General features: G+C 43.0%; 1 protein-coding gene across 3 annotated transcripts in view; it reads left to right on the plus strand.

Annotated features, from left to right (window-relative positions):
- DMD (dystrophin) overlaps positions 1-22,399 on the plus strand; it is a 4,652,165-nt gene extending 4,629,766 nt beyond the window's left edge. For all 3 annotated transcript variants that reach the window (XM_086934537.1, XM_086934536.1, XM_086934538.1), the window contains one exon: positions 15,699-22,399. In XM_086934537.1, the coding sequence (XP_086790663.1) occupies positions 15,699-15,796 (98 nt within the window). In that variant the 3' untranslated portion in view covers positions 15,797-22,399. The remainder of the gene's footprint in view (positions 1-15,698) is intronic.
- Positions 22,400-27,490: the final 5,091 nt, after the last annotated feature.

Below are 27,490 nucleotides of genomic sequence, written 5' to 3' on the forward strand. Positions count from 1 at the left end.
GTACTGTATTTCAGAGAAGCACTTAGGCCTGGGTACTCCCCACACATTGGCCGGACGGCCAAATATTACTTCGTGTGGAGAGACCCCCATTTTGGAGTTAACAGTTACTCTCGTAGAAAGCAAGGCTAAAGGAAGGGCATCTGGCCAACGGAGTCCAGTACTCTCCTGTATTTTGGCCATCTTCAATTTTAGCGTTCCGTTAAATCGTTCCACCAGTCCTGCAGCCTGAGGATGTTGGGCCGCGTGGAACTTTTGGGAAATCTGTAAGCCTTTACATATTTGCTTCATCAATTCAGCATTAAAGGACGTACCGTTATTACTCCAGATCACCCTAGGCAATCCGTAGCGAGAAAAGTACTCCTTGATCAACATCTTTGCAGTAGAAATGGCTGTACAATCTTTTGTTGGAAATGCCTCCACCCATCTGCTGAAAGCGCATACAACCACCAGGACGTATTTGAGATTGTTGACCCTTTCCATTTCAATATAATCCATCTGAATCACCTCAAAAGGGAAAGAGGGAGGTGCAAAATTTCCCACTGGGACAGGGGTACCTTTTTCCTGGATTGTGCCTCAAACCCACCATGCACTGTCGGACCAAGTGAGTCGCCACTTTAGAGATATTTTTATTGCTCCACACTGGGTCCAACAGCTTGCATATACCCTTGGCGCTAATATGTGCAGGCCCATGAGCCATTGTCACCACTGGAAGAACATATGCATTCGGAAGTAACCATCGTCTCTTATCGGTCACATCTGTCCAACATTCATCTGCATCCAATCGCCCCCCACCATCCTTCCACGTCCTCAATTCATCCTCAGTTGCTTTTTGCTGTATATTTTTCACACTTTGTACAGTATCTGCAAACATGTTAACATCTGGTACCCATCTAGCTGGGCCTGCCACAAACATCCGTGGTAATTTTGTCCGAGCTGTCTCTTTTGCCTTTTCGTCTGCAAAGGCATTGCCTCGTCCCACATCATCCACTATTGTCTTGTGTGCGCTACACTTTATCACAGCCAATCGTTTGGGTAACGTCAATGCTGCTAACAGTCATAATATCAGCGGACCATGCTGTATGCGTTGTCCATGTGAAGTCAGAAATCCCCGTTCTGCCCACAGTCGCCCATAGTTATGAGCCACGCCAAAGGCGTATTGGCTGTCAGTATAAATATTCACGTCCAGTCCCTCACTCAATTCACATGCTCTCAGCAAGGCTATAATTTCTGCAGCTTGTGCCGAATTGTAAGGTATTCTAGAAGTCTCCACTACCGTCTGTAATGTCGTTATTGCATATGCTGCTGTCGATGTACCATCTGCAAGTTTGAAACAGGACCCATCCACATACAACTCCCCATCCGGTTCGTCTAAGGGCTTGTCCGTCAGATCCACCCTCCCCTTTGTCTCCTCTTCTGTCCTAAACAGACAGTCATGTATGTCATCGTCCTTTGTATCTGTGGGGATAGGTAACAATGTGGCAGGATTCAGTGTAGCACACCTCTTTATCGTCACATGAGGTGCAAAGAGGGTCATCTCATAACCGGTAAGACGAGCACTCGTTAAATGCTGCGTCTGTGTTCTGTTTAGTAAAATGTCCACAGCATGCGGTACCATTACTGTGAGGTCTGAACCCAATACGAGCCCTGCCGACTGTCTTATGGAGACCGCAGCAGCCGCCGTGGCTCTCAGACAACTCGGCAGCGCTCTTGCCACATTGTCGAGCGTCGCAGAAAAGTAAGCGCAGGGTCTCTGTTTCCCTCCGAAACATTGTGTTAAGACAGACAACGCGCAACCTTCCGCCTCGTGCACATAAAGAACAAAAGGCTTCTGGTAATCAGGTGTTCCCAAGACGGGTGCAGAACATAAAGCAGTTTTTAATAACTCAAACGCTTCCTGACATGCAGGGGTCCAGGGTAGGGGTTCGCGCACTTCTTTGGTAGTCAGATACAATAGGGGTTTTGTTAGTAACGCATAATTAGGTATCCACTGGCGACAATACGATGTTATGCCCAAGAATGAGCGCACCTCTCGCTGCGTGTTAGGTACCTTCATGTTAGTGATCGCTTTGATGCGCTCTGGCGTCAATCTCCTCCCCTCTTTCGAAAGGAGGTGGCCTAGGTAGGTAACCTCCGTTCGACAATATTGGAACTTCGGAAGGGACACCTTATGCCCCCTTTTTGCCAAGTGATGCAGTAATTTAATTGTAGCATCCTGACAACCCTTCTCGTCGTCCGATGCAATCAGGATATCATCCACATATTGCAACATAAGGTTGCCAGGTGGAAGTTCCAGTTCATCCAATTGTGCCTTCAGTGCTTGACTATATATGCTCGGACTTTCTGTGTAACCTTGGGGAATTCTCTTAAACCTGAAGCTTCGGCCAGCCAATGAGAATCCGAAGAGATAACGGCTATTTCCATGTACTGGGATACTGAAGAAAGCATTCTTCAGATCCAGAACAGAAAAATATTTAGCAGATGGGGGAATCATCGTCAATATCGTAGTGATGTCCGAGACCACTGGGTATTGTGGCTCCACTACTCTATTCACATGGCGTAAATCAATCACAAACCTATAGACATCAGGAGTATTATCTGCAGCATTAGGCGACCGTCTTTTAAGGATCGGCAATATGGGGCTGTTACATATGTTCGAATTTATTTTATTTATTTGTGTATTTTGTAAAGCGCAACAGCTGCCCCAACGGGGCGTCCCGGCGCTGATAAATCATGGAACTTAGAGGCTAGGCACCAATGGGGCGAATCCGTCTCTTCCACTACTCCTGACCGAATCAAGTCTTGTATTATTTGCAACAGGGCTTTCTCTCCCTCCCTAGGAATCCTGTACTGTGGAACCCTGGGTAATTTCGCTCCCACCTTCACCCTTATTGTTACCGGGGCGATATCCATTTTTCCTACATCTGTATCATTGACAGCCCACAAACTGTCGGGTATCCCTTCAAATTCAGGTGGTAGTGGGTCATCTTTAGAAAAACATTGCAGTGGGCGAGCAACAGTCGGGCCTAACGTGAGGTACACGCCATCCGGGGAACAATAAATGGTGGCGTGCAACCTTTTCAACAAGTCTAAGCCCAATACATTTTCTCCACAATTTGATGTCAATAAAAACTGTGAATCAACAGTGAAAGGACCAATCGTTAATGTAAGGGGTTTGGAAATGGGGCTAATCACCGGGGTACCAGAAAAACCCACAGAGATATTTTTCTTGCCAGACAGAGCCACCCCTGGGACCCGAGAATGAGCCACTGAACTTTTCGTTGCACCCGTATCCACTAGAAATTTCTGCTGAGACCCCAATAAGTCTGCCTCGACATAGGGTCCCCTCTGATCAACTTCCACAGGCACTGGTCCCTCGCTCTGCCCTACGCTGTCCTAGTTTTGGGAGAACCCAGTCAGATCGTCCATGGAGTAATCATCATTATAGTACTGACCCTCGCCCCTTTGCAACTGTTGCCTGTCCGCCCCATTGTCGAAGTAATTTCCTCCCGGCCTCCCGCCTCCATCAGATCGCGCACTCTGTCTCCCGGAATCACCACTACCTCTTCCTCGACCTCGTCCTGAACCGGCATTCGACTGAAACAGAGGGCAATCTCTCCACCAATGCCCCTCTTGCTTACACTTCGCACACTGATTCGGGCCTAATCTTTCCCTACTCTCTCCTCTTCCATAGCCGCCACCACCACGTCCTGGTGCCGCACCTCTTCCTCGACCCCTCGGCACTTGCTGTAACAAAACCCTAGTCTTCAAATCCTTAGCCTTCTTTTCCTGCTTGTCCTTACTCTCATTTTCTCTATGTTCATAATACTGTGCCATGCTAAGAATACCAGAGGGAGAGGATGTCGTCCACGTGCTCTCCGAGGCTTGCAATCTTGCTGAAATTTCAGGCAACAAGTTCATGACAAACCTATTAACAAAAAGTCGCAACCCTCCATCCTGTGACACATCTTGCCCACTAAAATCCATGAACGTCTCTTCAAACCTCGTAAAGAAGTCCGAGACTGCCTCATCCTTTTTCTGCTTACAAGCCGTCAACTTGTCCAAGTCTACCTTCTTCGGGGGAATGAGAGTGTGCATGTATTTTATTATGCGCCCCGGCAACGCCAAAATCTCAGCTTTCGGCTTTTCTCCTGGCTTACGTTCCTTATCCCAATCCTGCAACTCCTGCCACGTACCACCTAGTTCTTCCGAATGATCTGTGCCCTTCACCTGGCGCCAGACATCGACCGGGACCAGAAGCCCGAAAAACAGTTCAACATCAGCTAAAGTCAATACAGTGGAAGACGCAGCTTCCGTCAATTCTTTATAGTATGCAGTCGGGTTCTTTCTAGAATCCGGCAACTGGGCCTTTAAAGCTAATACCTCACTTCTCTTACATGGTGTATCACCCACTGCTCCTGGAAATGTGCATCTACCCTATTCCTGGTGACAGCCTTCGTGACCGGGTCTACTATCTCGGGTATCTCGGGATGAAAAATAGGGTGCACTTCACGCATTGGATGTATACCTGGAAAATGGGGCACATTTCCAGGAGCAGTGGGTGTATACACCATGGAAGAGAAGTGAGGTATTAGCTTTTGTCTTCAAACGAATAAATGTTATTCCTAGCCCACTGGCATGCCTGGTTGGCTACTATACTTTTCTCATCCAAACCAACCGTAGAACGCGTAAGCAACTTCCGTACCTGTGAGAGCAGTCCGCTACCTGCGCCTCAACTCGGCGTTGACATCTCCTGACTAGGGGTGGTGCTAGCTGAAACAGTAGGGAGTGCTAAGGAGAATTGGGAGGGGGCAGGTGAAGTGGTCTGGAGCAAAGAGACGAGGGGCGTCGAGAGCGGGGAAGCAGAAATCGCTGCGCCATGTTGGGGTGGGGCACTTGCCGATGGACCCGGAATCTCGCTTGTAGAGGCTGAGGCTGGCAGAGAGGGGTACAATGACTGCGGAGCATAAGGAGGAGGGGGTCGAGTACTCAAAATATCTTCCATTTCATCCTGTTCGTCCTCTCGTACTACATAACTTTTATTTTCTTTCAACCTGCAAAGCCTATCTGCGCGCTCTAAACGTTGCTCATTTTCATTCTTGGTATGTTCTCTCGCTTTCTGCGCCATTGTCTGCGCTGACTTTTTAAAAGCCGCTTTCTCTTCTCTCAACTTACGTTTCCTGGCTTCCTTTTGCCACACCCTTAAAGAATCAAACATGCTTTGACGGCTACGCCTGGCAAACAATTTGTCCTGCAAATAGTCCAATTTAGCTTCTTCAAAAGAACCCGTCAAGGGCCACTGCAAATCCACATTATCAGCGGTGTACCGGTGCCATAAAGTGCCAAACAAAATCGGGGGCAATCCATGCTTGATATACATATCAAAGCTTGGAGTGCCCTCAGGGGGTGCAGGTTGGCTCTCGGCCAGCCTGGTATCTGAGGGTCGACAACAGCATCCAAAACATCGTAACTTACTGAAACACGGCATCTCTACACTTCTCCACAAACTTCGTTACCTTGAATCACTAGCTCGAGCTCATTCGTGCACATATATAATTATACGTCAAGAAATCGCACACACACACACACATATAAAAATTCCTCCAAACACGTGTTACCTAATGGGACAAGGCCCGTCGACCAAGTCCTGGGGAACCTGGACCCTACCGCAGACCGAACAGTACACTAACTGTTCTGAGGATGAAGAACACATCCGCTCCCCGTGCGGCACTATGGATCGCTGCGCACTTTACCACAGGAGACCCAGGGCTCACCTCCACTGAACCACCACTCTAGGAGTTCAGGGTGAGTTCCGGAGTCCACCCGTAGTGAGCCACGCCTTCACCACAGTACCACCCGGTCGGATGACTACAAACAATATATCCAAATATTCTCCCAACCTCGTCAAGTCTGTCAGAGCGCCTGCTCGCACTCTGAGTTCCCCGGAGCACACTAGCCCCAGGAGCACACCGGCTCCTCAAATCACCGGAGACACCCTAGTCTCCCGGAACACTCCAGTTCCTTAAACAATCACAGGTGGACCACTCCCCTTCCGTAGGCGGTACCGACCTCTACCGTTCTCCACCTCCGGCTGCCAGGACCAACACGGTCAGCTTCGAGTTCCGCCTTCTGGACCCCGGCGTAAGATCCGAACCGGGACCTCTCCCGATCAGCAGGGTGGGGCAGCGCTGCGAGAACCAAGCTCGGCATCAGATGGGTACCCGGGCCCACCGTGCCGACCAGCGGGTCCCCGGTCTTCTGCTACCCACCTACGAGTGAGAAAGATCTTTATCGCGGGGTCCCTATTCGGGCGCCATCTGATAAGCGTGGCTCAAATCCACCCGAGTGACTTACCGCACGCACCTATAGTAATTCTGTAAGAAGTCAGCCGGACAGTGGAGAAGAATGAACAATATATTTTATTAGGCCACAAACTCCCATATGAGAGGGCCCTGTCCGACCATCACCCCAAAGAGTGTGTCGAGAGGACTGACTCTCTTCATCACAGCAGTACATTATAATGCAACACAGTTCATTAGGGTACGCCCCTTCTGGAAAATTACTGAAACCCAGACAGTGGAACAATGTCCTCATACAGTAGGCATCTGCACCTGCAAGGGATACATCGCTATCTTTACTCAAGGCCGCGGAGCTAGGCTTCAGCGTCTCTGGGGCATGGGAGTATTACTGATAAAGAGACTTGTTAGTTTCGGCCACAGTAAGCTGAGAGACGAAAACTGCTGTCTTAGTGAAATTCTCTATTCCTACGGGAGGGGCAGATGAGCGAGTGCGACTCGCAGACACAGAGAGATACACAAAATGGAGGCACACAGGCTAAGCTAAAGAACTAATATCGTCACACTTATAATTGAGTAATCATGTAACAAGCGAGAGTAATGCAAACACATGTATATATACGCACTTCATCAGTTAGTCACATGATGCTAACTCGCATATGAAAATAGGGATGGGTGGAGCATCGAAAAGTGAATTCTATCACACCTCAAACCCAGTCCTGGGCTCTGCCGTCTGTGAGTCTGCCCATCCCAGTCCTGGGCACTTGGGAGTGGGTCTGAAGGTGTTCTGCCAGCCCATCTGTGGTTTCAGCAGAACCAACAGATCTCCTCTACTGCATGATGCAACCCGATCACAACCAACACACAGCTTCTGCTGAATGGATTTCCCAGATGTAAGGACTTTACATTATCACCTTCAACCTTCCAGAAACCTTTGCTGCATGGCGCATCCGCGACGCAGTCCTCCGCATTGGACTTTCAATGCAGCATACTCTACAACGACACAGGACTCCACATCATAAGCCCTACAGCGTCTTCGGAACCAGCCGGTGCCTGATGCATCTGGACGCAGGACTTCGCATCACAAGTCCCTCACTAACAGCAGCCTCGATGACAATGCAGAACCTTGAATTACAGCTTAGCAGCTCCTAGGAATCACCACTGCATGACATAACCTTGACGCGGGACTCCACAACTCTCCGCAACCTGTTTTAAGTTCACCTGGCTCAACTGGGTCCCTGTAGCCGGCCAGCTCCCCATTGCTGTCAGAATGAACTTGTGACTTTGTTCCGGTCTGACGCTACCAGATAACCATAGTTGGCCCTTTGTGCTTTTTGGTGCTATTTTCACTGAAATCTTTTAAATTGCACCGGTTCTGCTGGTTGGATTTCTGTCATTTTGTTCTTGATTTCTTTATTAAAAGTTACTCTATATTTCATAATAGGTATTGGATTTTTCTTATGTGGTATTTTCACTTTATTACTGTTTGAAGTGCTGCATACATACTTTACACATTGCCTCTACGTTAAGCCTGACTGTTCGGTGCCAAGGTACCAGAGGATTGAGCACAGGTTAATTTGGGGTTTGTTTGGGATTTCACCCTGACAAGGCTTGTGGTTGCTTTTGCATATAGTCATGTGACCCAGGAAACAGGCTGCAGGCACCAAATGATTGGGACAAAAAAATGTCAAATTTTTAAAAGCAGCATTTTCAGAATTGTGACTTAAAATTCAACTTCGCAGTTAAAGAGGGTTTCAAATTACAATTCTTTAGAGACCAAACTTGACATTCCTACTTGCTCCAGTTATTAGTTATCATTCATTAAATGTAATACAGTAATCCAATGTTATCCTGTGGGAAAGGCAGGCCTTGCAGTAGTGGGAAACAAGTGAAGGTGTTTTTCACTACTAGGACATATAAAAGTTAAAAGCACATGGCCAACTTTTTAAATACTCTGCACCCTGCCCTAAGGGCCGTTTAGGACCTACCTAAGGGTAATTTATTTGCATTATAAAGTAAGGATTGGGCCTGGCAAAAGGCTTATTTTGCTATGTCGAAATGGGAGTTTAAAACTGCACACACATGCTGCAATTACAAGTCTGAGACATGTTTAAAAGGCTACTTAAATGGGTCGCACAATTAGTGCTGCAGTATCACTAGTAGCATTTAATTTATAGGCCCTGGGTACAGGTAGTACCACCTTACTATATGACTTGCAAGTAAATGAAATATATCCGTTGAGTGGAAGCCAATGTTACCATGTTTAAAGGAGAAAGCCCAAGGTATTTAGCACTGGTTAGCTGTGGTAAAGTGTGCAGAGTCCTAAGACAGAAAACACTGGAGGATTGAAGGCAAAATGTTGGTTAAAACCAAGCTATTGATGTCAGGTCCAACACCCAGATGTATACTGTAGTCAGTGGAAGAAAATTGTGAATGACACACTACCAAACCTAGAGAGAGCTTGCAGAAAGCTCCTATATTTAATAATATTATGCATGTATTATTTAATAAAATCAAAAGGCTTTACCTAACGCCAGACCTAAAAGGTGATGGTTTGTTCTTATTGGTTTGTAGAGCACTGCACATGTATTGGATATGAACATATTGAGTGTATAATGTTGATTTTAGTGTACATTTATCAGCAATAAGAGAACAAAGTAAAATAACCTATCGGACGAAACTGTGAAACAAGCTAAGAAAAATATATTTTTTCCTAACAAATTATTACCTCTGGTTTTCCTTACAATTTTGCATGTCTTTTAAAGCAACTCACGCCTTAAGTAACTATGTCCTGAGTACTGAGAACCGTAATATGGATGTATGACGTTACAACGCATGCTTTTACCACGCATGCCTTTACAACGCGGTTTTTACAACGCATGCCTTTACAACGCATAGTGCTTTGGGGCGCTGGATAGTGAATAGTTTATTTTACTATTCCAACTCCAGTCCCCGTGGATAGTAGGGAAGGTGTTGGATAGTACATTAAACCTATTCCCTATCCTAGAGCGCCCCCCAGCGCAATGCGTTGTAATGGTTTGTGTTGTAAAAGTTGCGTCGTAATGGTAGTGCGTTGTAAAAGTCTTGTTGTAAAGGTTGTTTACCATCTCTTGGGTGGCTATGCTATATTAGAAGGGAGGCAGAATGTAGAAACTCATCTGTTTCTCATTATGTTCCTTCGTGTGTTGTGCACGCAAAACGAGTCGACTTTCTATTGCTTTAAACTTTAGCGATATGTTCACGCTGGTTTTCCTCTCTTTGCTGACGCTATTGCTCTTCCTCCTTTGTGTCACTAAAGGAAGAAATGTCCCGGGAAATGAAATGAGAGAGGTTAGTAAGACCCCTGCTCACAGTCCGCTAACTTTCGTTCTGTCACATCCTGCTTTCTATGTCTGTGCGTAGCTGAGTCCGTCCATTTTGCAGTGTGTACTCTAACTTTGTTGCAGTGGTCCGTAGACTCGCAGTTAATGAAATGGGTGCAAGAGTCACTTTCAAACTACATTAGCTGTCAATTGTTTCGTTCACATCTATTAATACAGTACAAGCTCATTAAAAATGTCTGTTGCTTGTAGCGTGCATGCAATATTGGTTGAATGTGATTGCATTACACCTTCGAGTAGAGAATACGTAAAATCCAGGTTTGTATAAATTGCAATGTGTATACAATAGTCTATTTCTAGTTTCGTTTTGAGCTAGGCAACATTTCACACCACACCACTGACACAATGCTACTGCCATGAGTTCTCATGTTTGAAGTGCTTATTGTGGCCAACCATCCCTTCTTCCTTCCCAAGCATTAGAAGACGGTTGTGAAAAGTAAATTCGCCTGCATCATATCCCAGGTACACCCTTACACATGCAAACATGTCCTCTGTGTCAGAACTTTGAAAGTTGGTGGTGGTTAGGGGGATGTTATTGCAGGCTTGTTTAATGTTTCAAAAATATTTTAACAGTGGACTAGCATCTGTCCTCAATAATGCCTTCATTTCCACGTTTAGGATTGCAGAGAGCATTGTAAAAGTGGGTAAACTTTCAGCTGCACACCACTAATTCAGAATTGTTACCAACTTGGACGGCTGAGGCAGAAATCCTGTCTGATCCATCAGATGAGACAATAGCTGTAGCTCTAAAACATCTCAAATTCATGGGTGCTACTCTCCACAGTCCAATCCAAAAAATCAGCCTTCAATTGTCGAACATCCCTTTACTATCCATTCTCTTTTGCCGCTAGTTGCACAAGTATTCCTTAAAAGCCTGTTTTCTATCATAGTAGCTAGCTTTATCTCCTTGAGTATGAGCAAACTTACACCTGATTGAGCATATTAATTTGACCAGCCCAGGACACCTTACTGAGCCAGAAACAGCAGTAATAATCATATTTGTAAGAACATTTTGAGCAATATAGTCGAAATGCTAGGGTTCATGTGACACCAACAGTGCCACATTTCGGATGCCCCATTTAAAAGCATCATTGAAAGTAACAAGTACCTATTCCCCCTCACTCATATGTAGCATTAGCGTAAACTAAGCTGTCCTGCATTTGAATATAGTCCAGAGACCATTGCATCAAGCTTTGAAAAGCACGAGTCAGGAATAGGATCTCTTATAACGCTGAGAAAAAAAAGCTTTCTAGGAAAAACAAATTGTAATAAAAGCCCAGTCTTGACCCTGTGCCCCATGGGAACAGTCGTGCCCGAACTGCCAAGCCAGGTCCTCCCTGGACTGGAAACAAGCATCCTAGGACCGGTTTCGGGCTTTCAGCCCTCATCAGCCAGGATAGTCCTGTGCTCACTACGCCACTGGAGTCAAGCTATCCTGGCTGAAGATGGCTGATAGCCAAAAACCGATGCAAGGATGCTTGATTCCGGTCAAGGGAAGACATGGCTTGGCAGTAAGGGCTGGACTGTTCCCATGAGGCACAGGCTCAAGACTGATTTGCTTATGGCCATGTCTGAACTGGGGTGGCATGGTGAGCAAAATAACGATGGATTAAACCCAGATCTGTGACTGGGGGTGAATGTTTTGCCAATGTGCAACATTCCATCCATCACCTTGTGTGTTTTGCCATAAAAGAGTAGACATTTTGCCCAGACCTCAATATGCCTCTCTAGCTTTGAGATAAGTATGTTGATAAATTCCCTTCATACCTTTTCATCATTCTAGTGCACATGAACTCCTTTTTACCTTAATAAATATGTCTTCCTTGGGGGTGCTTACCTCAGTCAGGTCATCAAATACCAAGCCTAGTATGTGAAAGAGAATCAGCTATCTAGATTAAGTCCGAGGTCCATGCCAACTGAAACACCTCGCTCATCTCCATAAGACCAGAGATCACGACACATGGTGAAGTACATCCTCTGCATATAAAGATATGCTTTATACCTCTAGTTATGATGCCACAACCATCTTGTCTTCATCCTAACACATTTCTGAGAGGCTCCTTTGCTTGAAACTAATGGTGACAAAAAGCATCCCCGTAAGCTCTGTCTTTGTGCATACTTGATCTCAGATATCATCCCTTTGTTCTCAATCCCATCTTCCATGTTAGTATATAAATCATCAATCCACCCCTTGAATTTAGGACCGACATCAAATCTCTTCAGTGTAGCGAAGTATTGAGCCAGTAGAACCAAATGTCTTTTTTCCCTCTACCTGTGCCTAGCATGGTCTATATTCTTAGAATGAGTCTGACCTCTTTCAAAAACAAATTGGCCTCATGTTTAAGGTAATATTACGTTGGACAGTGAACCACACCTAGTCGTCTTGCATTAGGTAAAGCACAATATCCACCCGTAAGTCTTCCAGAATTTCCTTCAAGATTGGCAGCAGTCCTAAGCTGTGGAATTCAGTGGTTTCTTCCATTCCAAAGTAGAACAACAACGCTTGCTTCTTACGTGGAAAGGAGGCAGCTCACATTTCTCAAATGCCTCATTGTACTTTGCGAGTAAGTGAGGGATCAGCAAATCTTCAGAGACCGCATTGAATCTGACTATCATTCCACCTGGTAAGTCATCTGTTCCTAGTGAGCTGATCGAATTACTTACCTACTGCTTGGTAACAAGCAGGCCAAGATTCTCCTTGTCCTTTGACATTACCCAGAGTTTGAGTCTTCTTCCAGAATCTTCAGAAGCTTTACCATTTGTAAAGCTGTATTGCAAACCATTTTTTTAAGCTGCAAATTCCTCCATATAGTCAATCAGATCATGCTTTAGCAAACTTAACAAGTACATTTACTGCCGTGTAATTTCATTTAACAGAAGCCTGTCCGAATGGAAGGGACCACGAAAAGAATAACAGGGTTCAATCTAATATGTCCTATTACTTTCTTATGGACTTGGAAAGGAGCCAGGGGGCTAGAAGTGGGAGTGAGCCATTGATTCTTTAGTTAGGAACTACTGAACATTAAAGAACTACTGATCATTTAGCTGATAGTGCCATGGCAACACTGGCAAAAGCATGTTTTTGCTGTCAGTCATTCACCAAGCACAAAGGAATCCATTCGTAAGATAAGTTTGTATATCAACGTGAAACTAATTTGTTCCAGATCGACCTTTGCTCAAATGGATTGGTTAGTTCCAGTAATCCCAATTTAAAATCCATTAATTTTCATTAATTCTGTGCCCAGGGAAAATATTTATTTACCCTATCCCCATTTCCAGGGCAGTGCATTAAACTGCTGAACCAAACACACTTCCGTGATTAAAAAGCTTCTGAAAATGAAATACATTTGGAAATAAAGAGCAGACTAGTGTACTGTTTGATCCGGTACATACACAATGGTTACTCTAGAACCTCACAGGAGAGCAAATTTTTGTTTTTGCAGAAAACCATCACCAGTTTCGATGCAAGTTTTTCTCACCAAATCTTTTTAGAGACCGTCTTTGATTTTAAGTAAAGAATACAAAATTGAGACCTGTAAGATCTCCTCCTCTAGCTACGAAAAATAATGCAAGACTTACCAGATTTAATTCATACCTCCTTATACTTGAACATTTATTTACACACTATATGATGTTTTTTGGGCCCTGAAAGAAATGGGGGCAGATTTACAAGCCTGTGTGCCACTTTAGAGTCACTTTTCTCATGTTAAAAATGACGCAGAAGTGGCGCAAGGGGCTTGTAAATAAGCCCAATAGTGTTTACTGCGAACAAATATTAAGCTAGACGTAAACCTATATGTAGCGTGTAAAAATTGACTCATAACTTTGACCTCTGGTCTATGTTCTCTGACTGCTCTTGGGTAGACCTCTATCATCGTCTCCTTCTGCCTGCTTCAAAAATTGAGACACCTTTTCAAATTTCCCTGAAAAATGCTTCTCCTATGAGGACCTTCCTTTGCTAATGACCATCGAAAACTTAACTTTGGAGCACTGGCAACTGGGTGTTATCTTTAAAAACTGGTTATTCAATCTGATCCTTTTATATAAATATAACTGGGCCAACTTAATGTTCTAATCAAAATTGCATAAGATTTTAAAACTAAAATAGTTTAAACTAAAGTGTGATTCCCCTGTGTTTGTTTGTGTAAGAGAAACTGATCTCTAATTGTGTGCCTCTTACATCGAACCTTATTCGGTAAACTGTATTGTATTCTGGATGTTTGTGTCGGCACCCTTCTCGGGTGAACACACCTCTGCCAGTGCTGACCTATCTTATTCAAGTAGTGTGGTTTTGGCTGGAAGTTGCATCTTAAGATTTAGAGACACACTACCTTTTTCCAGAGTGGGAGTTTAAGCTGTTGATTCCTTTGTAGATTTTGGTCTATTTTGATCCACAACAACCGCTCGGCTATGAGGACATGGTTTGTTATTCTCTGTGAGGTCCAAGTCAGTTACTTAGGTTGAGGCATGAGATTCCTGGAAAGAGGCACCAGGTACATCGTATATAAAGGCCTTAGGCAGCCTATTTTACTTTCAAAAATATTTAACACAAGGAGAGCCAAGCAATACAGATAAGATTTACCATTACTTTTTATTATCAAAAATATAGATTTACAAATCAAAACAAATTACTAATGACTCCATTAAATATGTCCTATTCTATGAGTAAACTAGATCATCTGGTCTCATCATCTTATCATATTGGGATACAGAGATATGTATCAACAAGTCAAAAATGTGATTATCACAATATCAAATGACAAAATACACAACAGTATGTTGGCTTAGATGGTGGCTAATTCTTGGTAGGCACCAGGTACAACATATGCTTATAAAAAGACCATGGAAGGAACTAGTTCAAGCAGTTTCAGCTCTACAACTTATCATCGGGGTGTGGAGTCGTCATCTGGACTCAAGCAATTATATTTTCTATTTACTTTGTCAACTTGCTTTGTGCTGTTTAAGGTGAAGTGATAAGTGACCAAGCTGGTTTATGTTAAATTTCCCTTGCATCTTGGTTGACCTTGAAAAGGCGTATCTACCCATTGTTCAGTTAAGTGTATGTAAATTTGTTGCGAGAGGGTAAACATATTAATGTTACAGGGACAAGTGCTACATTTTTTCTTCTTTGTCAAAGTATTTTATTTTTCATACTCACTCCAATTTATTGTGACACCTTTTATAGCGAGAGCTGTAATAATTTGTCATCTAATGGCAGTCAGGGGAAAATGCATGTTCTCTCTAATGCACTTTTTTTATTAGCTTCGTTAAAGGCAAATCCAGCAGGAAGAAGTTTATGTGCTGGGATGCCTGCAGTTAGCCATGCGCTCTATAAATCCCTAACCCTAAATCTATGTGCTGCGTGCTGAGACACAACATTTAATGCGTCACAAAAGGGAATCCTGAGGTGTATTTTGGAGACTTGTTTTAGTTCCTGTCGAAATAACAACACATATTTGCCAGAATAGAAACGGGTAATGGAACATCGTACAGGCCGCTGCTGTATAAAGCCAGCGTACCTTATTGTGTTTTTATAGCCTTTTACATGTCCAAGACTGTAATTTCTCTAATATGGGTATCGAAAGCCACCTCAACAAGAACATATAAATATGCAGAGTTTTCTGTAACAGTAAATCCTAGTAAGTGACCACTAAACGCACAGAATTCTGAATGATTCAGTTTATGGGAGCAATGTTTACATGGCAAGGGTTATGACAATCATTTTAATTAGCTTCTGTTTTTGTAATGTTTGTGTTGACTAACAGTAAAACACTTTGAGGTAAGGGTGTCTAAATTGTTGGCTAGGGAGTGAAGACCAAGGTTGAGTAGATGCTGTCAAAGAACTAATGTCAGGGATTGCAGTGACTGACACTGTGGCATGATTTGTGTGAAGCAAGCTTTCCCGCTCGTTCCTGCTGTCTGTCCCCCAAAGCATTGCCATTGAAGTTGAGTTATTGGGCACACCCGCTTGGTTATTTGGCGTGAGGCTCCATGTGCTGACTCTCTCTTCTGTTCTGCTTTTCAGGCAACAATGTAGGAAACCTGTTCCACATGGCAGACGATTTGGGGCGAGCGATGGAAACCTTAGTTACGGTGATGACGGACGACGAGACGTTAGAATGAAGAGATCTGTTTTACAACTTCAAAATGGCCCGCATGTTATTTTATATAATATTCATACATCAGAGAAGATTAGACTGTAAGAGTTTACAAGAAAAAAAAATCTATATTTTTGTGAAGGGTAGTGGTACTATACTGTAGATTTCAGTAGTTTCCTAAGTCTGTTATTGTTTTGGTAACAATGGCAGGTTTTACACGTCTATGCAATTGTACAAAAATGAAGAGAAAACTACATGTAAAATCTCGATAGCTAATTACCTTGCCATTTCTTTATATGGAACGCTATGGGGTTGTTTAAAAAATTTATAACAAATATGAAGAAAGATTGTAAACTAAAGTGTGCTTTATATAAAAAAATAATTGTTTATAAAAATGGTACAAAATACAAAAAAAATAGAAATTTTGAGGCAGTACATCCATTTAGCATCATTTCAGCTGCAATATCGAAGAACACCCTATCCATGTTCTGTGTTATTTTTCCTTGTTTAATCGAAAAACATTGTTACCTGGAATGGCTCTGACATGGGAGATAGACTTTACGCTCACCAGTTGGAAGAAACAGCAGCTTGGGGAAGCCCAGCATGTCCTTTTACTGACATCTTCTCAAAGAACCTTGTAAACACCTGGATTGTAACTGTCAGGAAACCCGGTAGTGTGCCGTGTTTGAGATCTTAAAATATTCTTTTTATACTTGAGTCCAAAGAAAATCTTTTGCTTGCACGGTATTTCCATAAGGGCTTTTATCCAGCATATGATTTAAACTTGGAGGTTCAATTATGAAATTTAGAAATAATAATTGGAACTCTTCAGTGAAATGCCAAAGATGATATTTTAACACTTTGCTGACTCAGCCCCATGATGTCCATTTTAGAATATATTAAAATTTTCACTAGAACTGTTGCTGAAGCGACGGGCCGGCTGCTGCTATAGAGACACGGTACTGGTTACTCTTTGCTTGTGGTAACCTGATTCCGTTCCTAATTTGATACACTATGTTTCTAAACATGAGTACGCTAATGAAGACCAATTGGAGCACAACATTTCTCAATAAAGGTACTCTGGTATTTGAAGAGTCAGAAAGAAATGGCACCAGAAGACCTTGAGCAAGTTAGAACTTGCCTAAAACACATTTTAGAACTATTTTTAGGTGAACCATTACTATATGCTGTTGCGACCTAACTATAGAGTTCTCCACAACTGATGAGGTTGCAAGTTAGAGCTGCACATCTGAATGCATTAAGTTGACCAAGCATAAGTTAGTAACTAACATACTTGTGAAATCTTGTGCAGCGAAATGCTTATTGCCTTGTACCAGGTACTGAATAAACCTGCTTTGGGGTCCACTGTAGTTACCGATCTTATTCTGCAGTATTTCTGGACAAAGTGAGAAAGCCTCAACCTTGTACCTGGTGTCATCTGTCCCACTTCATGACAATAGTGCAGCGCCTGTAATCTGTGCTGCTCTTAAAGACACTCTTTTACCCATCACAATCCTTGGATGTTTTTCCCATTGGTAGTCCCGGTAGGTTTGCATAAGGCAACACATATTAATATGACTCAATTTTCTCAGCTTTTCACTCTTTTTAGTCCAGTTCAAAATGTCTTACAGAACAAACATTTGTGTTTACCTCTCTTGTGTCATGAAGTTAAACATTAAGAGGATGCAAGAAGAGACCCACGCCCTGTTAAAGGAAGAGTGCTGGAATAAGTTGTAGTGTTTTTTTCAAGTGATCTTGAAGACAAAAGAACTCTTTGCTGGACAGCAACAGTGGAATATTTTTACATTGGTCCCAATGGTTATCAGATGTCAAATTAATAAAATTGATGCTAGGTTTTCATGTAGCTGAAAAGACGCATAAGGCACCCGTCTTGCTCCCACTTCTCCATCATGGCTATTGTCTATGAATTAATAATCTGAGCCTTTGAAGGAGATTCCAGAACACTTTCACATAAAAGATATATATGAGCTAAATGCAAAACTTCTGACCTCGCATATGATGTCTTCTTTTTACAGTAAAAAAATCATATACATTGGAATTGTTTTAATTTCTTGAAAAGAAAAAAATCGAAAAGAAACTTGGCAAAAAGGCTACATGGTCTGATAAAGAGGAAAACTGAGCTGCCTCTTTAAGCAGTCAACGATCTATTGCAACAAATTGGTAACAAAGGTGCTTTCTAAAGATGTCAGAGAAAGGACAAGCACAGGTCAGACACTGGAGCGGTGCAGGGGCTGTTTCCAAAATGTGACTGGCTGAAGGAAGAGTCCCAGCCCATCAAACCTGGCTTTGCTGATGGACAACACTTTTAGTTGGATTCTTGGTCAAATGGTGTATTTTTTTCAACTAAAATTTAGCCTTGAATCGATCTGTAGGCTTTACTCTTTACTGTTGGCAGCAATAATCGAGTACTGCCCTCCACAGCAAATTCACAACTGCCGTGAAGAGAAAGCAATCTTTTCATGACATGGTTAGTGAGGTACTGACTGATACCCGTGCCATTGTGGACATGGTGTTTTGTCTTTCATTGCAAAAATCCCAAAAGCAGAGTGCTGTTTTAAGCATGTTCAGGGAAAGCCTGCATCTGTCCTCTTAACGTGCAAGTCGCTGCCACGTACAAAATTGTAGCACACGTTTGTTTGAAAAAACTTCCCGGTGAGTGTCCGTGTCCGACTTCCTCGAAGGGAAATCTCCTGCCATGTCTAGGGGGAAGGGGCCTTGAATAAAATCGAGGGAATGAAGGCACCCATCCTAATTGTGCCATTAATGGTTAATTGATGTTGTATCCATATATGATTATTGCTACTATGTACCAAATATTCTATGATGGGCGAAGAGATGGAGTTTACAAATGAAGAAAAAGGGTCTTTTGGTTTTTCTCTTGCGCCAGACTTTGCTCCCGATTCTGTGGGAACAAGAAACTAAAAGTGAGTTAACACAGCAGGCGTTTCCTGTGGATTAATGCCTTCTACAACAACTCATTGTGGGCGCTCTTCATGCCAGTCATTATATTTAAATAATATTGTTGGTTAAACCAACAAAGAAAAGCTGTGGCTCGTAGCTCTGAAACAGGGTATAAAATCATCCGCAGCTTTTTTAATAAGCCACCTATCAACACTTCTTAATGCGTTTAAAAGAATAAATTGTGTTTTTCCTTTTCGCCACACTTGTGCTCCCCCACTGCCCACCTCTCGGAATGCATCTAGTTGGGCAGGTTGGGCTAGAGTATGGGAATGGATCAAGCTCTCAAGTGAAAAGGTGTTAGCAGCTGCCCATCATACACTGGAAGGGAGAAGCTCATATAAAAGTGTTATATGCCTGTACTAGCCACGTGTTCCGTCATTCAACCATTCTTAGACTTTCATCTTAGTCTTGTTTTTCAGCAAGAGGAAACAGAGTGTTTACCCTTTTAATTTTTCCTTTCTCTGCATGTGTTTTAGGTTTCATTTTACGCTTTTCAGAATTGGTAACTGTGCGAATTGTGCTTCTCCAACTTTAACTCTTTATATGTTTAAATGAAGTGGCTTTTTGCTGGAACTGTTCTGAGTTGAAACACCTGCCCAGTGGTCAGGTGGTGGAAAAGAGAGCACCCTACACATAATCAGAATAAATCCAATATTGTTGACATCCACAAGAGAGTAGGCGATTGCTTTGGAACAAAGCATTGGTAACGGTAGTTATTTGAAAAAGGGTACTTCCGAGGTGATGGAGAACGATCAATTTTTTTCTCTCTAGCTAAGTCCAGTCGACACCTTTTGTCTTCGCAGAACTGTGTTCACTTTAAAATAAATATATATACCATTTTGGTGCACCTGGATTTGCCAGAAACAAAACGAGACACGCCTGGAGTATTATTGCTTTGCTTCCAACACATAAAGCCATTGTACGTAACACGACCTATCAGCTGTGCAGTTACATATTTAGCCTCAGCGTAATGCAACTTCAGTAACATTTAAAAAGGAAAAAAGGTTGTTTGAAGATCTGCAAGTTAGTTTCTATAAAATTCTTTATATTGGATGGAAAACGTGGCCTCGTTTGTGAAAATTCTCAAAATGTGCATATCTTTTTATAATGCAGTAGAAAGTATTGTCAAAAGAATTTAATGGCCAACAAATTGTGCATTTTGCAGATTTCTTTTTTGTAGCAAAATAAAGTTGTTTCACGTATTTGGTGGAAAAAAAATTCCCAAATCCAATTTCTGTCGGAAAACATTCAAGGAAAGGAACTTAGCATGTGAGATTTCAACAAAGGCGGTGGTTGATGAAAAAATCAAGACTTCCCAAAGTAAAACATTTTAGCTTTAATTAATTCCACCAGAGGAATGAAAATGTTCCCCGCCATTTCATTAACTATTTACTCTACCGTAAATGAGAAAGGTGTGGAGTAGGATGTACAAATGGGCAAAGGGAACAGATTTCAGCCTTTGACATGAAATATAGATAGACGTAAAGTGTAGCAGTACTATATCACATCGAAGTCTGACGTTTCCTAGAAATGATGTGGTAAAGATTATTTTATATTGGGTAGCTTGGATTAGATTTGTAAAACAATATAAACAGATATACTGTCTTCAGCTGTCTCAAGGCGTGTTTTGGGCTATTTGATAGGAAGTATTTCATACTTGCATACTTGAGTACACACTCAGCTTGACTCATCCCTAAAGCTTAGTGAATGTGCACATCTTGGACTAGCATCCTTGTTACAATTTCTGCTCTCTTCAGATTTGTGAATGTGGTTGCCAAGCAACCCATTACATTGTGGAGACACAAGCCACACCCGTTCCTTTTTTGATTGGCACCTGCAGGTTAGTCCTCGTTGTGGGTGTGTTGAATCTTGAAGTGGTGGCTCTACACCACAATTGGACTCATCAGCCTGCTGAACTCTTGGAAGCTTCAGTTAGCTTGGTCGCTAGGCATACAGAATCAGGTTTAGCATGCTAGATCAAACCTCCTTAATCACACTGACTACACCACCAAACGGCTAATCACATCACAGTTAGTTTCTGAGGTATCACCTCAAAGTTGCAGGACGAAGCACTGTATTGTTGGCTTTCATTTGGAATTTGCATGATTTGGTATAGAAAGTTAAGAGATGTCCTGCTCTTATGACTTTCAGCATGTAATGACATTAATAATGTAGGATGTCAAAGCAAAACCTTGTTTAAGAGCAATAGTTATTTCAAAGTAATTTAATGTAGTCATAGGATTGATGTCACCTATATTAGCCCTCTGAGAATTTTAATAGTCTAACACTGGAAACCTTTTTCTAGATAGATCTCCTGAACGCTCCCAAAAGCTAGGCAAACTAAAGGTCGAAAGCACAAATCTTTTAGCATTTCTTCATTCATCATGTGCAGTAATTGTGACAGGATAATTCTGATGTGTATAGTTCTGAGCGTTGCAGGATATAGTATACTAATGGTTGTAGTCCCCATAAACAAAAACGTTCAACCTCCACATTTATGGGAAGTTACACTATTAGCACAGGAGGCGAAAAGTAATGTAAGCTACGTCAAAGTGAGTATACACCTTGGTGGTGGCTGATAATGCGCCCCAGTGTGTGTGGCGTTTCATGGATGAACAGTTTCCGCAAGGCTTTTCATGCTAACACATCCAGAGGCATTCATTAAAACAGTTGGAAGCACTTTAATTTGCAGAAGGTTGTGGTCTTTTTTTCTGTTGGCCTTTCTTCAGTGAATGTCCATGCTGACCCTACATCAGTTCTAACCTTCACTCTGCTGCGAAGGGAGCATAGAAGTGAGTTATAGGCGGGTTTTCTCATTGGCCAGGTAACGTCATTGTTACATGTCTGTTCCATGTACGGTGCATCTGCATTACATTTCAATTCTGTATGGTGCCCTCACACTGAATTTTGTGAGTTGAAGGTTGGGGTGGGTGCAGCCTGCCTTGATGTGCTCCCTCATAGGGACCAGAGTGTGTGATCGCCTTGTTGTTCCTCTTCTGATACTCACTCACCTGCTAACAACCTTGTCAGCCAAAGCACAAGCAAGCAATAAATCAGGTGACTTTGTAAATACCCTGGCCAATGGGAAGCCTTGACCATACTCCGTTCTTTCCCCTTTTTGTCACATGCAGCAGGCCATTCGTTGATGAAACGTTACCATTTTTTATCTATGCCCTAAACGTGTTGTTGAACATTGAGTTGAATGCATCTGTATGGTTTCATTTTTTTCTTATGTGTCCCTTTATTTTCAAGACATTTGCTTTGAAGTGAGTATTTAAGGGCCTATTTAACAAAAAGAGATGGAGAGCTTTAGTGCTGCTTGAAGAATAATTTGGATCTTATTTCATTTTCTTTCAATAACCACAGAGTATTAAATTAAATCATGAAAGTTAATCCGTTTATCTGAAGAACCATAAACTTCATATGGCATGATATGTCATTTTTATCAAGTGCTGGTTCATTACCTTCCGTTTAATATATTGTGTTTTAACATCGACACTATAACATTTACTAATTATTTTTTATGAACTTCAGTTTATTTCAGCATTTTCACAACATATCAAATTTCACCAAATATATGCCTTACTATTGTATTATATAATGCTTTACTGTGTACATCAATAAAGCACGCAAATATGTTACCTATTGAATATTTGTTTTTATTTTTAGTTAAAGTATGTTGTTGCTTTGTATTACTCATTCGTTTTTAAATGGAGTGGAATGCTTTGCCAGATTTATTTATTTCAAATTTTAGTGCCGAAAAGCCCATTTTGTTGTTAAAATCTGTTCAGTAATTTGTGAAAATGAAAGCTACCGTCTGCTGCCTCCTGTTACATCTTTCATTGCTTGATTGAAGAGATAAAGGGACAGGCAGGGCCACAGATAACTCTTGAGAGGGTGAAATTAACGCAAGTTGAAATTCTCTGGTATAAATCTTGGGTCGATCCATGGTTTGAGTGGGACTGGTGGCTCAAGGTGCAGTTTGAACTGAGAAAGTAAAATCACACTACACCATTCGGAGGAGCGACATACGATTAAGCATGGGCGAATTTTGCGAATCTCCCGTTCGCGAATTTTGCGGATTTGCAAACTCGCAATTCGCAAAATCCGCGAATTCTCGCAAATTTGCGGATTTTTTTTTTGTGTGTTCGCGCGGGTTTCTGCCAGTTCGCGAGGGTTTTGTACAATTTCGCAAACGCGAACTTACCTGTCGGGTCGCAAGTTTCGCAAACTTGTTGTTTCTACGTGTCCAGCCTGTTTGGGACACTCTTCTTCATCACTGCCACTCTCTGTCACCACTGCCACTCTCTGACTACTCATGCCACCCTCTGGCCCACCCATGCCACCCTCTGTTTCATCACAGCACCCTCTGGTTGTCCAGTCAGTGTACATTATTGTGGCAAAGCAAGCACACCTTCCCTGCCTCAAGTGACCTGAATTAATTTGGGGCTGATTAATGTGTCACAGAATATTTTTTTAGCTGGCACCTGCTTCCTTAGTGCTTCCTGATTAGTGATCTTTTGCACTTGCTAAGTGCTTTCATTGTTGCAAAATTAGTTACAACACCTGCCCTGCCCCAACTGACAATAATGAATTAGGGGCTGATTAATGGATTTGAACTTCCAGCCTGGCTCCTGCTTGTCTCCCTTAGCTGTAATTCAGGACCTTTGTGGCATATGTGTAACTATTCTGAGGTTCAGAGCAGGGTCACATAATAGTTGCAACTGGCAACTGAACTCTGGAGGGGCCCCTCAGGAAGCACTACAGGAAATGGCTACTAATGATGAGCCTGAACTTTTGAACCTGGTAAGTAGTTTCAGTTTTGCTAAGATCGTATTTCTGCAATTTTGCGCTTATTCGCGGGGCGCGAAGTTGTACTGGGAAGCCGTGAACTCACGCGAACAGTGCGAGCAAGCCATAAAATCCGCTGCTCGCGGATTTGCGGATTTTGCAGGAGATTCGCGAATCTCGCGGATTGCGAATTTACCGAAAATCCGCGAGCGAAACGGATTTTCCGCCCATGCTTACATACGATCCTCTCACGCCAAAGAGTCCCTGGGCGTGACTCCGTGGTACAAAAAAAGTCTCCTAATCAGGGGGTTGATTTAGAACACTTTCGAGCCTCTTTTTCTAGTCACCTGTTTGCCGATGCCCTGTACCAGTCCACTGACTATTCTTCCGGATGAGAAATGTAATAATCTCTTTGGCAGATCAATGAAAGCTACGTTGACTGAAAAAGAGCTTTCACCACTGATAGCACACAGATTGCAGGTATGTATCTCCTGCAGGGCTGGCTTTAGCTCCCAGGTGCGACAATTCTTTTTGTCGCCCCCCCCCACACCTCATGACCGCCTGCTCAGATTCTCTCACTACCACCAAGAAAAATAAACCATCATCTCTCAAATCATAAGTTATTTATAAAAACAGGACCCCCCCCCTGAGGTTAGCGCCCCTTCCACTGGTCAGCGCCCTGTGCGGCTGCACCTGTTGCACTGCCCTAAACCCTGATCTCATGAGTGTTCTGCAAGGATAATATGGAGAAGTTAGGGGTGTCTGCTAGTATATGCATCACCGCGAGCCTGCAGAAAATCGGACAATAAGACACAAGATTTTAAAGCATGGCGCTGCACAGGAAAATTGCTAAGCCGAAAAGTAGCAGGTTCTAATTCACATTGGTTTGGTGACACAAGTCAAATTACATTGATAGATATAGACACAAGGTGCTTGGGGTATGCCCAGCACAAGGAACGGATGTGCATCTGGTACCTACGCACAGCTCTCTATTAATATTTCAGTTTCCAGTGCTGCAACTACCTAGCAACCCCCTGTACGGGAACTCGCAGGTTAAGAATGGGAAAGAGCAAAGGCATATAGTATCACCCACTCTTATATTATGCTTATTTATCTGGGAGTCTTGTACAGTTCTAGGTGTCTACTTCAGGCAGTAGATTTAAAATAAATAGGCCAGAAAACACAAGCTGGACAACAAATCAACCAAGAGGTAATTTTGTATAGAATTAGCTAATCTAATGTGTCTGGCATAATCTTGGATGGAAGTTGTGAGGGTGATAGTCTAATGAGGATAATACCCACTAATCTAGAAAGATGAAAAGGGCCAACTTTGCTAACCGTATTGTTGTGGCACTCAGTCAATATCCGCGCGGCTCATCCTGAGCATCCCTCGCCACAGCCACATCTCGACCCACCTGAGAGACCTGCACTGGCTCCCCGTCAACAAGAGGATCACGTTCAGACTCCTCACCCACGCACACAAGGCTCTCCACGACATGGGCCCAAAGTACCTCAACAGCCGCTTCACCTTCTACACACCCACCCGCAAGCTACGATCGGCCAGCCTCGCCCTCGCCGCCGTACCACGCTTTCGCAGAGCCACCGCTGGAGGAAGATCCTTCTCCCACCTGGCGGCCAAGACATTGAACTCCCTCCCCACCCACCTACGGCTGACCCAGGACCACCTCCCCTTCAGAAAGCAACTCAAAGACCTGGCTTTTCGAGCAGTGACTGACCCCTCCCCCAGCGCCTTGAGACCCTACCGGGTGAGTTGCGCGCTCTACAAATTGTTTGATTGATTGATTGATTATGTATCAGGAACTGTTCAATGTCCTGAGAAGCAACCTCAAAAAGAACAATTGATGGACAGAATGCAGAACAATGTCATACATTCACCCCAGTACAGAGATCTGGGCCTAAATCCATCGTTTTTTTGCTCATCAAGCAACCTCTGCATATCTCAAAAAGATTGTAAAGACATTCTTGAGTTCTTTAAGCCACAAATTGCCAAAACAGCGCCTGAGTTTCCCTAACTCCTGAACAAACTCACGGCCCTCTCATCCTGCCGCCCAAATATCCTTCTCCTCCCCCTTTCTGCAAAACTTTAGAGACCGCCTTGGGGCTAAACCTAGCACTCCAGTGATTGCGCCCAACCCGGGTATTGCCACCTGCTCTGCTGTTTGCTTCGAACAGCTCTACACTGCACTAGAAGTAGACACAACGCACATTTAAAATGTCTTACGCATCTCTAGAGTCATTCCTGCCTCTCTGAAACTTGTCATCATTAAAACACTCCGGAAAAAAACTACCACAGATCCGGAGATTCAGCTGTACCACTGGTCCACCTCCTACCTCTCTTGAAAGATCGCGAAAAAGGTAGCACAAAGGCATATTCAACAGACTGTGACTTTACTACTTTTTCCACAATATTCAGTCTAGATTCATGCCACCGAGATGTAAGAGTCAGCGGTAGTCTAAATCAAGGACAGCTCCTCCTCTCCAGGTTATGCAGACAAGAAAACAGGCCCATACTTCTGAAACTTTCCACTGCATAAGAAACTTTTGAACATCCAATACTACTTGAAAGGCTAGAACCGAGACTGGGCATTACAGGACCAACTCTTTCTGTGAGCCAATCATTTAACACCAGCTGCGGCTCAAATATAGGGGCATGGTTAGTTTAAACATCGACACATCAAGTTTCTGGTGTTCTCTGGGACTCCTCTCTTTCCTCCTTACTGTTCGAAATGTACATTTGTTTCCAGGGCCAGCTCCTTGAGTACAACCAGTTGGACTTCCAAATGTATTCACATGATGCTCAAAACCACCTCCATCAGAAGAACAGATAAGAGCATTCTATCAACATTGCTTGGGACTTGTGTTCCTCTATATGAAAGAGAGTTTCAGCTGCACAAATGATGTGAAGACAGAGATGCTTGTCTTGGAAGAATATGCATCCAGCTCACTACTTTTCATTTGTCGTACAGTCTTCGGAAAACCTCCACAAACTGTTTAATTGCTCTACAGTCTACCATAAAATTATGAAATACGGAAGTACTTTTTTAAAACCTAGACAAACATTCACCCCTTTCCCTGCCGCAATGAACACAGCAGCATAGGGTACAATGTGCAGTTCTCTTTACTTCTCCATTTCTTCAAGGCCTAACCTAGAGTTGACAAGAGTACTGCCCATGGCAGGCCTTGACTACTGCACCACTTCTATACTCACCTTCCCAGGAAAACATCAGCACGTTACATAGACTACAGAAACAGGCAGCCACAGTGCCCTGAAACCTCTACAAATGGTTTTTCAGCACCGATCATAAAACCTACTGGGCAATGCCACATTATCTAAAAAAAACTTGTGGCTCACCATACAAGTAGCAGAAGCCCCAGTTCCTACCGAACAACCATCCTTAAAGAGACACTAAAGGAGATGCCTGGGCATACTAGTCCCAAATCTTTGGAATGTCATTAAAAACTACCTTAGATCTGGACCCAGTTACAAGCGTTTCCGGAAACGTCTGAAAACTGAGATTTTCAGACTTGCGTTCCCTTGACTCTTGGTGTCCCACCACCTATTGGGTTCTATCCTCCCTGCCTCTCTTTATTCTGTAATGCTGTCACCACATCCGCTCTGTGAAGTAAGCAAAAAGAAATATATAGCACTTTACAAAAGCCCTAAATTAATAAATAGCTGTAATCACTCCATTAGCAGAAGGAAAATTTGATACCAAAAAAGTTACTAAAAATGGAACACAAAATATCTGGAAATGGCTGGATATGTCCTGGTTTTTAGTACATGAAACAAGTGCTCCAGGGAAAGGTGGATAATCCGACTATTGGCCCAGTTTCTAGTGCACACCAGAAATGACCCTACAAGTATTTTGCTTTCTAGTGCTGGTGGCAGCCACAGATTTTCTGTTTGTCTTTAGGTTAAGTTAAT

This window comes from Lissotriton vulgaris, chromosome 8 (genome assembly GCF_964263255.1).
Source record: "Lissotriton vulgaris chromosome 8, aLisVul1.2, whole genome shotgun sequence".
Taxonomy (NCBI): domain Eukaryota; kingdom Metazoa; phylum Chordata; class Amphibia; order Caudata; family Salamandridae; genus Lissotriton; species Lissotriton vulgaris.